The sequence below is a fragment of the Palaemon carinicauda genome, chromosome 17 (genome assembly GCF_036898095.1).
Source record: "Palaemon carinicauda isolate YSFRI2023 chromosome 17, ASM3689809v2, whole genome shotgun sequence".
NCBI classification, from domain to species: Eukaryota; Metazoa; Arthropoda; class Malacostraca; order Decapoda; family Palaemonidae; genus Palaemon; species Palaemon carinicauda.
In genome coordinates this window covers 7,957,840-7,970,175 of record NC_090741.1, presented here as the reverse complement: position 1 = coordinate 7,970,175, position 12,336 = coordinate 7,957,840, and the positions used below count along the sequence as shown (strand labels likewise).

Here is a 12,336-nt window from a genome sequence, read left to right as displayed (position 1 = left end):
TACTCTGTGATAGTTCCTTAGTACGTAGTAATTTTGAAAGAAATGGGAAAAAACGAAAAAATGGCAATCACAGGAAAATCGAACACATACCTATATATACGCTATATCTGGCTAAAGAAAAATAGGCATGGGTAGCCAGATCATCTAGAAACACTTTCCAACACTATAAAATATAAGTTTTGCGACACTACTTGCCAATTCCTTACGGTAACATGACTAAGCAAAAAAATGCAAAACAAATAAAAAGGGGCACTCGCGGAAAAATGCCCAACATTCTAATATACGGCATCTCAGATAAAAAAAAAGACATGCACGTGTTAGCCCAACCATCAAGGCACACTTTCTAACACATAAACATGAAAAAAAAATCAATAATATACGGCAATTCCTTACTACGTAGTAAATCTTTACAAATATTGAAAAAAAAAACAGAAATTGGCAACCGCAGTTAAATACCCAATATACCAATAACTACGTCGTATCTGACAAAAACAAAGTCACGCATGGGTAGCCAGATCATCTAGACACACTTTCCAACACTAAAAAAGCAAAAGCTTTACGACACTATTTGGCAATATCTTACGGAAAAATGACTTGGCAAAAAAATGAAAAAAAAATGAAAAAGGGGCACTCGCGGTAAAATGGTCCTCGTGGTGATGAACGACATTTTAACTAAAAAAGAAATCATGCACATGGTAGCCAAACAATCCACAAAGACTTTCCACAACTGATAACCTATACAAGTTGCACCATTCTACGACAATTTCATAATACGTAATAACTTTGATAATTATGCAAATTACCTTAGAAGGGTAAACTCGGTCGCGCTCGACCCTGACGCGTCTCAGAAATCGGGGAAGGAGTACAGCTACAGCAATGCACATCTGGACACTACTAGAGCGTGTAGGCGAGACACCTACTGCAGGTCGATCACCCACAAATTCAGTCACGGGGGTGAGTCACGTGAGAAAAACCTCTTTTTTTTTGACGCTCGGGGTCGCGGACGACCCACTGTACCGTTCCAGGGTTAAGGAATATACTTTCAGCAAAATTGAAAGACTAGCCATGACACTTTTAGTGAAGTATAACTACCCCATAGCTAGTTAGGGTGGGGGTGTCTCATCACTTTTGAATGCAGGCAGGACATGAAAGGAATAGGTGTTGGCCGGAAAAATTTGTATAAAGAGCTTAAGGTTTATATCGTTAAAAAAAATACAAATTACTTTAAATTCTTTATTGTGAGGGTGAGAACGGGTGCAAGAAATGAGTTAGCAGCTATAATGGATATGAATGTGTTGAGGTGGTTTGGCAGTGTTGAGAGAATGGAAAATGGCTGTCTGCTAAAGAAGGTGATGAATGCAAGATTTGATGGGAGAAGTACAGGAGGAAGGCTAAGGTTTGGGTGGGTGGATGGATGGAGTGAAGAAAGCTCTGGGTGATAGGAGGATAGATGCGAGAGAGGCAAGAGAGCGTACCAGAAAATAGGAATGAATGGCGAGTGATTGTGATGCAGTTCCGGTAGGCCAAGCCGCTTCCTCCGGTCACCTTGGATGACCGCGTAGGTAGCTTCATCTGTGGTGGATAACATGGGAGGGTGGGCTGTGGCACCCTAGCAGCACCAGCCAAACTCGGTTGAGTCCCTTGTCAGGCTGGGAGGAACTTAGAGAGGAAATGTCCCCTTGTTTCTCTTGTTTGTTGTCGGCTATCCCCCAAAATTGGGGGAAAGTGCCTTGGTTTATGTATGTATTGTTTCCGGTGCTAATACAAACCCTTTCACTCTTTATTAAAGAAAACTCACACCTAAGGTGGGTGGAAGACCTAACCAACTGGCTGGTTTTTGACCATGGTTTTCCAACACATTATGCATGGCTAAAGAGGAAACCATGGCACCTTGCTTTAGCGGCCTGAGCAAACCGTGTGACCGTGCGATACTAGCAATGTGACTTCTCTGGGTAAGAATTTTCAGAAGCCGTAGGATTTTTTGAACCAAACATAAATATTATCCAAATCCCACCTCACAAAGGGGAATGGAGACATCAGTATACATTTCTATATCGGCTTACACGAGGGAAATGGTTATTACCTGCAGACAGTGGAGGCCAGCTTGCAGAGTACCATAGGTATTGTTCCCCAAGGGAGGGGAAGGTAAAAGAAAGGGGCCAGTCCTTATCACCATTCATCCCCAGACTGAATCCAGGGTAACTTCTGCCCTCTACCATCTGCTACTTGTTCATAAAAGAGCTTGAGGTGTTTTAACAATTTGTTGTGCAGTCACCAGTGGTACGATGGAAAACATCTCCGTGTTCCTGTGGGGTACGTCATTGCAGGTAATGGGCGGTGAAAAGCGTCTGACCTTCCTCATGCCCACTAGAGGGTCTTAAGCCACAGACTAGTTTTCCTGGACTGCTAGAGACGTACTAATGCCTTTAGCTTCTTGAGCTCTAGGTTTCCGTGTCTGTGGAGAGAATCCGGATTCAAGACCAGGTCCAAGACCTTGCGAATACATGACAAGATTTGAAATCTTTACGATTATCCTTTTTACTTTGTTCATGCTGCCAGACAATCCATTCACTCGGGGATGAACTTTTCAAGTTCATTTAAGCTGACACTTGCTGATCTGGGTCATCAGTTACGTTAAGTTGATTCTCAATGCGGAAGGGTACGATTCTTGAATCCGTTACTGCCAGATATTTAGTCTTGCGATAAGCTTAGGAACATTACCTGTCTTTATCCCAATGAAACATCGAAAGGAAGACCATGAAGTTTACTGAAAGACTGTTTAGGGTAGGGTGAAGACCTGATGTCTGTCGTAACTGTTTGTAGGGAGCTCCCTTAGAGACAGTCGAACATTAACCACTTTCCATGGAGGTGGTCTAACTTCCGACTGAGGGCAGGTAAGCTCGCAACTCCATAAGTAAAGATAGAATTACAACGTTGATGAAAAATTAACTCCTTTCAATCTAAAGGCAAGGCTCAAGGCTGAGCGATAGCCTTTTACCACCGACACTAAAAGGAATTTTTTCCTCCTGAAGGTACACAAGAAGATCGCTATTGCATGGAATAGTGGCATCAAAAGGAGGGAAACGGAAGACTGACCACTTTGCTGATACACTGTAGTTAAAGATTTCTGGAGATATGAGGACATCTTTTTTGTCATGTGTTGTAAAAAACCTCTATGCGAGGTGATGCTGGAAAACCTTCCAGATTGAAGACATAAGGATGTGGTACAGTAACCCATGCCCCTCACCTATTCACGGATCAACCTTCCTGGGTTTTTCTATAGATAAATTATCTACTAGGTAATTGAGAAAATTTTATATATTTGCGAAGATTTTCTTTTTATTCAGTATATAAATAACAGATCATAAAATTTTTCCTTTTAATATCATGCTTATTTATTTGCAAAAAATTTTATATCAACAAGTACATTTTCTAGTTAAAGTACAAGGAACATTACTTTATTGTATTTAGTATATGAACACACAATACTACTATGCATTTAAAAAATTTCTGTAGCGATATATTTTTCTTTCATTTCGGTAAATAATAGATCATAACATATTTTTCCCTTAAATCTCATGATTATTCATTTACAATTAATTTTACAGTAATAAGTACTGTAATGTACATTTTTAAGTTAAAAAACACAATGAACAGGACTGTATTGTATGTACAAACGCACAATTCTACTACGCATACCAGACACAATGATTTATTTTTCTTTCATTTCGGTAAATAAATAACAGATCATAACACATTTTTTCCTTTTAATCTCATAATTATTTATATACAATTAATTTTATATCAATAAGTACATTTTTAAGTTGAATAGCACAAAAAGTAAGGTATTGTATGAATGAACGCATAATACTTCAGCGCATATCAAACACATTAGCGATTTATTTTTATCTCATTTCGGTAATCGAATAAAATATCGTAACACATTTTTTACTTTTAGTCTAATAATTATTAGTCTACAATGATTTTGATATTAATAAGTACATATCTAAATTAAAAATCACAATGAACTGCACTGTGTGGTATATACAAATGCACAATGCTACTACATATGCATCTCAAACGTATAAGCTATTTACTTTTCTTTCATTTTAGTAAATAAATAACATATATTTCCTTTTAGTCTAATACCTTATTTACAATTAATCTTATATCAATAAGTACATATTCAAGTTAAAAAACAATGAACAGTACTTTCTGGTATGTACGAATGCACAGTGATACTACGCATATCAAACACATTAACGATTTAATTTTCTTTCATTTCGATGAATAAATAACAGACTGTAATGCATTTTTTCTCTTTAATGTCATGCTTACAATTAATTTTAAATCAATATGTAAATATTTAAGTAAAAATCTCTCTCTCTTTTTCTCTCTTAATATAATTGTATTTAACTTGGGTGTTCTTTCTGCTTTTACATAACTGTAATTCAAAAATATTGTGTGCGCTCATGTGTGTGTATGTGAGGCTCTTTAGTTACTAACACCCATAATATACAAGTACTGTATACTCTACATACCTACACGTAGCCTTCATATTAACAACAAAGAATCTTGCTTGTATTGTATGACAATAAATATCTTAAAAATACAAGTGTATAAAAAACAGGTAGATTATTTATTGACATATCATCAATGAATCTTGCATGCATTACAGTAAGTTAGCTAAAAAATGTGTGTAAAAAACCAGGTAGGTTATTTATTGTATGTACTGTGCTGTATTGTAAAATAAGTTCTCTACAGTTAAAAATATGAGGGAGTTAAAAAAAACGGGTTTTTTACTGTATGCATGAAAGAAAATTTACTTGTCTATAGTAAGGGTAACATTAATAAAGTATATACAGTATGTATGGCACAGTACTGAATATTTAGTATATGTGCAGCATTGTCCTTTATGTATTATGCTATGGTAGTTTGTTAATTGATGTTCATGAGCCACATTCAATATATTTTTCGGGAAAACGTCTTAAAACTATTTTTAAATGTATCTAAATTATCTATGACATTTTTCATGATATTGCAAGTTTTATATATCAAAATAGGCAGTTATAAGCCTTTTTAAATGGTATTTTAAGTATTCACGGTTTTCCTCTATGGGGGGGGGGGGGGGTTTCTGGTCTCTAACCCTGCAAATCCAGGAGGGGGGTAACTGTAGATCTTAAGCATGTTGTCTGAGAACATCGTGACATGGAAGGAATTCTCTCGGGACTTCTGTTGTCAGCTGAAGAAGGTCCATAGACCATCCCACATGATCCCATAACGAGGCCACGATGATCATAGCTTAGCTGAAGGAAGCACCTGCCTTGTCGAATACTCTTCTCGTCAGGCAGATTAGGGGACATGCATGGACAGCAATAGCGTCCCACCGTTGTAGAAATACATCCTGCAGATGTGCTTGAGAGATGTTGCATGCCGATCCCTTATTGGAGGAAGCCACAAAGTCAGGACTTTATTGGTTAACTAGATCACTCAGAATAGATTGGGATGAAAAATGCTGATAGGGATACTGAGTCATCTTCAGTCAAATCTTAGGATTTCAACTGATAGATGGCAAAGGTGCTGAAAAGGTAACGCCTTGCTTGCAACGTAAGACACCACCGTGGTGTTGTCGCTCATCAAGACCACAGAGCAAACCGCCCGGAGGTGATGAATCTGTTGCAGGGCCAAAAAGGGTACCCTCACACAGGAGGATTATGTGCCAGAATACTTCGGACTTGGGACTTGGACCAGAACCCGGAGGCCAAGTGAGGCTGTAGAAGGGCCCCCTACTTCTTTTGATGCATCCCTGAAGTGCATCAATACTGGTAAGAGGAGAGAGAAAGTCTAACCCCCCATTAGGATGATATCTGATGTCCACAGCTTCTTATCTCTTTTGCTCAAGCCCTGAAGGTCAGGTGGGTCCTTACTAGGTCCAAGCGGACTTCTATTGTCTTCTGTTGGTCGCCGTAAGCTCCCAGGCAGACAGGTGGCCTATTAAACGGAGTCACTGACATAGTGGCATAGAGACTAGTAGTAAGAAGGGGATTCATGGCTTCTTTAGACACTGTTTCTATCGGACGGAAAATTTCCTAGTCTGATGTCTTGTATCACTCCTAGGTACACCAGCTTTGTTTTTACTGCAGGGATGAACTCAAGATTTTGCTACAACCCTCAGATTTCAGCAAAACTCGAGAAGATTAACTCAGCTTTGAAGAAAGGAAAGCTCCAGGGTCAACTAGAAATAGCCAGTACGCACAGTGTCTTAACAGACAGAAGTTTTCCTGCGAGTCCTGTTTCACACTAGGGAGAAAAATCTGTGACCAAATGGAGTAAGTGTGACCATGTTGAAATACGTTCTGTTAAACTGGTATTGTTGATCAACTAGGATGATTCTTAAAACTTACATTTAGACGAATGAACTGGAATCTGGCGGGAACATCCAAAACTTGGTGAAGGATAACTTTCCCTCGGAAGGGAAGTTGTTTAACACCCAGACTTTCTGGCAAACACTCTATGCTTCCTGTCAGCAAGCCAAGGTCAAATTGATGGTAGTCAACAAGCTCTGCCAACGGGGTATGGGCAAGAGCATAAGAGCCACACATGAAGTTTTTGTCTACCATTTAAAAGATGTAAAAAGCAAATTAACAAAATACAAAATAAGTGACCCAAATGGTTAGAGAAAGGGAGAAGAAGAGACGACTGACTGCCAATGTCCAGGATACATCAATCCACAATGAGCCTAAGTAGTAGAAGCCACACCAGAAAAGGTCGGAAACAATAGTTACAGTAGTAGGTTACCAATGGCACCAGCCACCCATTGATATACTATCGCTAGAGAGTTATGGGGTCCTTTGACTGGTCAAACTGTACTACACTGGATCCTTCTCTCTGTTTACGGTTCATTTTCTCTTTACCTACACATACACCAAATAGTCAGGCCTATTCTTTACGCATTCTCCTCTGTCCTCATACACCTGACAACACTGAGATTACCAAAAAATTCTTCTTCTCTTAAGGGGTTAACTACTGCACTTTAATTGCTCAGTGGCTACTTTCCTCTTGGTAAGGGTGGGAAGAGACTCTTTAACTATGGTAAGCAGCTCTTCTCGGAGGAGGGCACTCCAAAATCAAACCATTGCTCTCTAGTCTTCGATAGTGCAATAGCCTCTGCATTATGGTCTCCCACTGTCTTGGGGTAGAGTTCTCTTACTTGAGGGTACACTCGGGCACCCTATTCTATCTCTTCTTCTTAATTTGTTAAAGTTTTTATAGTTTCCATATGAAATATTCATTTTAATGTTACTGTTCTTGAAATATTTTAATTGTTAATTTCCTTGTTTCCTTTCCTCACTGGGCTATTTTCCCTTTTGGAGCCTCTGGGCTTATAGCATCCTGCTTTTCCACCTAGGGTTGTAGCTTAGCAAGTAATAATAATAATAACAATAATAATAATAATAATAATAATAATGAGCTGACAAGAGGGGAGCGTCGGTGTGGAAGCTTTCATACCTGAATGCGTGAGCTATCCAACACAATGTGGCGAGTGAGTTATTAAGTAGGAAGGTTGATGAGTGTACAGCACACCACCTACTGTTGGTAAGGGCTGGGTATGGTTGCAAGAATAGTATGTGTGCTGAACTCACCTAGTTGTATATCATGGGGAACCTGTGAGCACTACCTAAGTAACGCGAGTAGAAATAATCGTACAATAAAGTTCTGTGTGCACCACAAAGTAACAGACAGGTTGCAAACACACCTTAGTAGCATGCATTAGTGCTGATGAGGTAGCCCTCGCTCCTGCTCTGAACAGAAGTCTAGCTAGCGCATCCTTTGCGACCACTACTGAGGTAGCACGCACTCGCAATGATGAGGTAGCGGTCACTCTCGCCCTGAACAAAGAGTCCAGCACATGTGTTGTTTAAATGAAGAGGCTCACTAGAAGACTCGAACAGTTCAATGTAGCAATAGCTCTTGAAGAAATAGCGCAAGGGAACTAATGCGTGCGTCTATTGTCCTCTCGCAGTAAAGATTGTAGGTAGTGACCTCAGAGCTCCTCGTGATTGTCGCCCTACTGTAATCCCCTGGAACCCGCGTTGTCCTCATAGTTGCATCACTAGTCACTCATGGTTGGACAAGAAAGGTAGAATATCGCTGCTCTGCAACCCCCTTTCTTGACTGAGACTTCTCAGAACGAGGGGTGCGTCGTCGTCAGCGCTGAAGAGATCAATCGGGAGGAGACCTAACCCATGAAATAGGAAGGTGTCCCAGAGGAGTAGGAACATGCTTACACCTTTTCCCCTCCCTCCACTGGCTGAGATATCTTAGAACAAGGGAATACAGCATGGTCAGAGCTGAAGAAACCACTCAGGAGAAGACCCAATCCGCGAACATGAGAGGTGTAGCCTTTGAGGAGCAGGAGCAAGCCTTCATCTTTTGCACTCCTTCCCCAGGCTGATATCTCAGAACAAGGGAGTGCACACTCCAAACAGCAACACTCACAGCTATAAAAATAAGGAGAAAAAAAATCTAAGCGAAAGCCAAAAGCCAGTCAAAAGGCTGTGCGGTACATATGGCTGACGTCTGATCATTATCGTGCCAAAAGGACATGTATGAAATGTTGAATGCTTTCGAAAGAACATGACTGGAGGTCCTGTAGAGTTTAGAGAGTAGGGTTCCCCGGCTGTATAGGATCAGAAAAGCTGTCCGTAGAGTAGGTCAACACAGGTGTGCGTGTGTGTGTGAGCAGGGGTAGCTGGTACTACACCCTACCCCCAACTACAGTGTCTAGCGATAGGGTATTTACACTTGCTAAAAGTCTTATGGCTAGTCTTCCAGCTTCATTCAACACAGGAGTGTGTGTGTGTGTGTGTGTGTGTGTGAACGGGGGTAGCTGGTACTACACCCTACCCCCAACCACAGTGTCTAGCGGTAGAATATTTATACCTTGCTATAAGTCTTAGGGCTAGTCTTCCAGCTTCATTCAACAGAGGTGTGTGTGTGTGTGTGAGCGGGGGTAGCTGGTACTACACCCTACCCCCAACCACAGTGTCTAGCGATAGAATATTTATACCTTGCTATAAGTCTTATGGCTAGTCTTCAAGCTTCATTGAAAGTATATTCTCTAATATAGAAATTAAGGGTTTGTATCAGTGTCGGAACAAAGTCTGGTTCAATATTGCAAATGTTGTCTTGCTTATTGCATTAAATTTATAATACTGTTTTATCTCATACAGTAATTTCATTATGAACTTTTGATACAATATCTGATATCTATGATTTCAATTGGAATTGTGTTTGTATCTCCGAATGTTTGTATGTTGAGGATCTAATATTTTTTTGTAAGTTGGGGACCTTCTGATATTCAAAATTCAACAGCATATGACCAAACCATATGGACATACTAAGTTCACTAGTTTCTAAGTCAACAATTACCTAGATGGAGGATAAATCTCTGCTTCAATGGTCCCATGTTGGAGACCCCCCTTGGGCGAAGGTGGTGGTCCTCTGCGATTGGTTGCTTGGGGAGACTCAAACAGTCCAAAAGTAGTCTCGCGAGGAACCAGGGTCCTTTTGGGGGATGCCAAGGTGATACTTTCATCTAGTTCCCTGAGTCTCTCTGAAGAATTAATCCACAAGACAATATATAACAATATTAAGAATCTTTTAACAGTAAAATGACAAAATTAATTTGTATTTTTCCTAACAATACAAACCTTGAACTCATTATTGGGGAATATACTTTCGGCGAAGCTGGAAAACTAGCCATACAACTTTTAGCGAGGTGTAACTACCTCCACTGCTATTTAGCGGTGTTAAGGGGTAGTACCACACACCTGTGCTCTATCGTCACTTTTGCTTGCGGGCTGGACTTGACGAGGGATAGGTAATAGCAGGCCAAATTTGTATTGAGCTCAAGGTTTGCGTCGTTAGGAAAAACACAAATTACTTTAAATTTGTCCTTTTCTCTGAAACTAAATACAAAACTCTTTGTCCTTCATTAGGGATGACTCACCCCTTAGGTGGGTGGAAGTCCTAACAAACTGGATGGCTTTTGACCTGGGGGGTTTTCCCACCTTTCGTGCTACACATGAATAGGGAGGAAAACCCGGACACCTTTCTAAAACCTACGTGTAATAGCATGTTTTACCGGCCTGAACAACGTGTGATACTGCAGTGTGACTAGTCGAAGTAATAATTCTCAGAAACATAGACATCTTTGAACCAACCATAGATGTTACCCAACCCCACCTCACCAGAGAGTATGAGGATGCAACAAGCATATATTTCTATACCAGGTTACAAAAGGGAAATAGTTTTACCTGCAGATAGAGGAGGCCAGCTTGCAAAGTAATGTAGGTACTGTTCCCCAAGAGAGGGGAAGATGAAAGAAAGAACCCCAGTCATTCTTTCATTCATCCCAGAATTAATCCCAAGTAATCTCTGCCTTCCACCATCTGCTACTTGTCCATTAAGGAGCCTGTGTATAAACCGCTTGTTGTTTAGCCACCACAGGGACAATAGAGAACATCTCCATGTTCCTGTGGGTCATGTTTTGCAGATAGTGGGTGGTGAAGTTCGTTTGAGGCATCCACAAACCAGTATGTAGGATCTGCATCACAGAGTTTTTCTTCTTGAAGGCTAGGGACATACTTATGGCCCTAATGTCAAGAGCTCAAGGTCTCCTCATCTTAGGAGAAGGATTAGATTTCAATGCCCCATCTATGACTTTGCGAATCTATGCCGAGATCGTGTTCTTAGTGATCCTACTACTGGCTTTCCCCGTGCTGACAAAGTGTGTTGCCACTTGGGGGAAGCTCGTGCAGTTCTCTTGAGGTAGCACATCAAACTCCTCAATGAACCAAGTACAGCAGGGTCCCGAATTATGCAAAAATTTGGTTGATCTACAGCCTCGTATCATCGAAAAATCGCATATTATGAAGCACATAACAGGAATAATTTCATTAGTGCCAAGGCAAAAAGCAAATTATCCATTCAAATGTTTTTACCCGAGTACCTATATATATATATATATATATATATATATATATATATATATATAAAAGAACAGCGCCATACGGCTTACCATACACTGCGTTGATGGGCGCCATTATGTTACCTGGTGGCAGGCTACCAGCCAACCAGTCTCTCACTAGCCAGTGGCCAGCAAGATGGATTATTATGTGCATACTCTTTCTTTCTGTTTTACAAATAATTAGTGACGTGATAGTACACAATAAAGTGCTGTTCTGCTTATGAGTGTGCCAATAGACTTGAGAAAGCATATAAAATCTTTAGGTTTTCAAGTAATCCTTCCTCTCTTTTAATTTTATTAGGAATACTTTCTTTCAGGTCCAAAATGTACACCTAGACATATTCTCTCTCTCTCTCTCTCTCTCTCTCTCTCTCTCTCTCTCTCTCTCTCTCTCTCTCTCTCTCTCTCTCTCTCTCTCTCTCTCTCTCTCTCGTAAATATTCCTCATCTAAAAGAAAGGAAAATTATAAAGAAGCTTGACTACAGACATAGTAACTGGATAAAACTGGAGGAATACACCAAGAATTTAGAAGACAATAATAAAGGGAACATAAAACACAAAATGGGAGTCCTTTGTAGAAATAAATAAAGAAAAAGGGCTAAATGTATACCGCATAGAAAAATTTTACTAAATGGAACTTCACAACCTAAGTGGTTCAACAGATAAATAGCCAATGCAATAAGAAGTAGAGACAGGAAACAAATCAATGATTTCACAGCCTTCAATTCATGAAATTTCCAAGCACAGGAAGTTAAGACGAAATGTAGATAAACTAGTTATAAAGACAACATCAATGAAGAAAAGTGTGGTTCCAGCAAGTAAAGAAAACCATAAAATTCTTTTTTCATATGTAAAAAAAAAAACTTTTTTTTTTTTTTTGCATATGTAAACAGTAGAAAACCAGTCAAAATCAACATTAGCCCATTATGAGACTCGAAGGATAATCACTTTTACAATGGATGATGATAAAAAGAAAATAAAAGGACTCAGTAAGTCTAAGGCACCAGGTCCAGATGATATTCATCCAAGAGAGATTATAGAACTAGAAGAGATAACTCCACACTTTTACATGTTCCGGAAGACAGCCAACGAATGAAAGGCATGCCGAGGATGGAAACTAGGCAATGTTCCTGCAATCTACAAGAAGGGGTCAAAAGAAGAACCTGGCAACTACAGACCTGTGTGTCTAACTTCAGTACCTTGCAAAATTTTAAGAATCAACTATGGTAGATTCAATAGTAGAACATATAGAGAAAATCTTCTGATAGACAGCCAACATGATTTTAAAGAAAAGTAATCATGTA

General features: G+C 39.8%; 1 protein-coding gene across 14 annotated transcripts in view; it reads right to left on the bottom strand.

The window, feature by feature from the left end:
- LOC137656632 (uncharacterized) overlaps positions 1–12,336 on the bottom strand; it is a 425,700-nt gene that overhangs the window by 35,412 nt on the left and 377,952 nt on the right. For 12 of the 14 annotated variants that reach the window (XM_068390814.1, XM_068390809.1, XM_068390811.1 and 9 more), the window contains one exon: positions 9,433–9,616. The exons of the other annotated variants lie outside the window; for them this stretch is intronic. In XM_068390814.1, the coding sequence (XP_068246915.1) occupies positions 9,433–9,616 (184 nt within the window). The remainder of the gene's footprint in view (positions 1–9,432; positions 9,617–12,336) is intronic. 14 annotated transcript variants of the gene reach the window in all.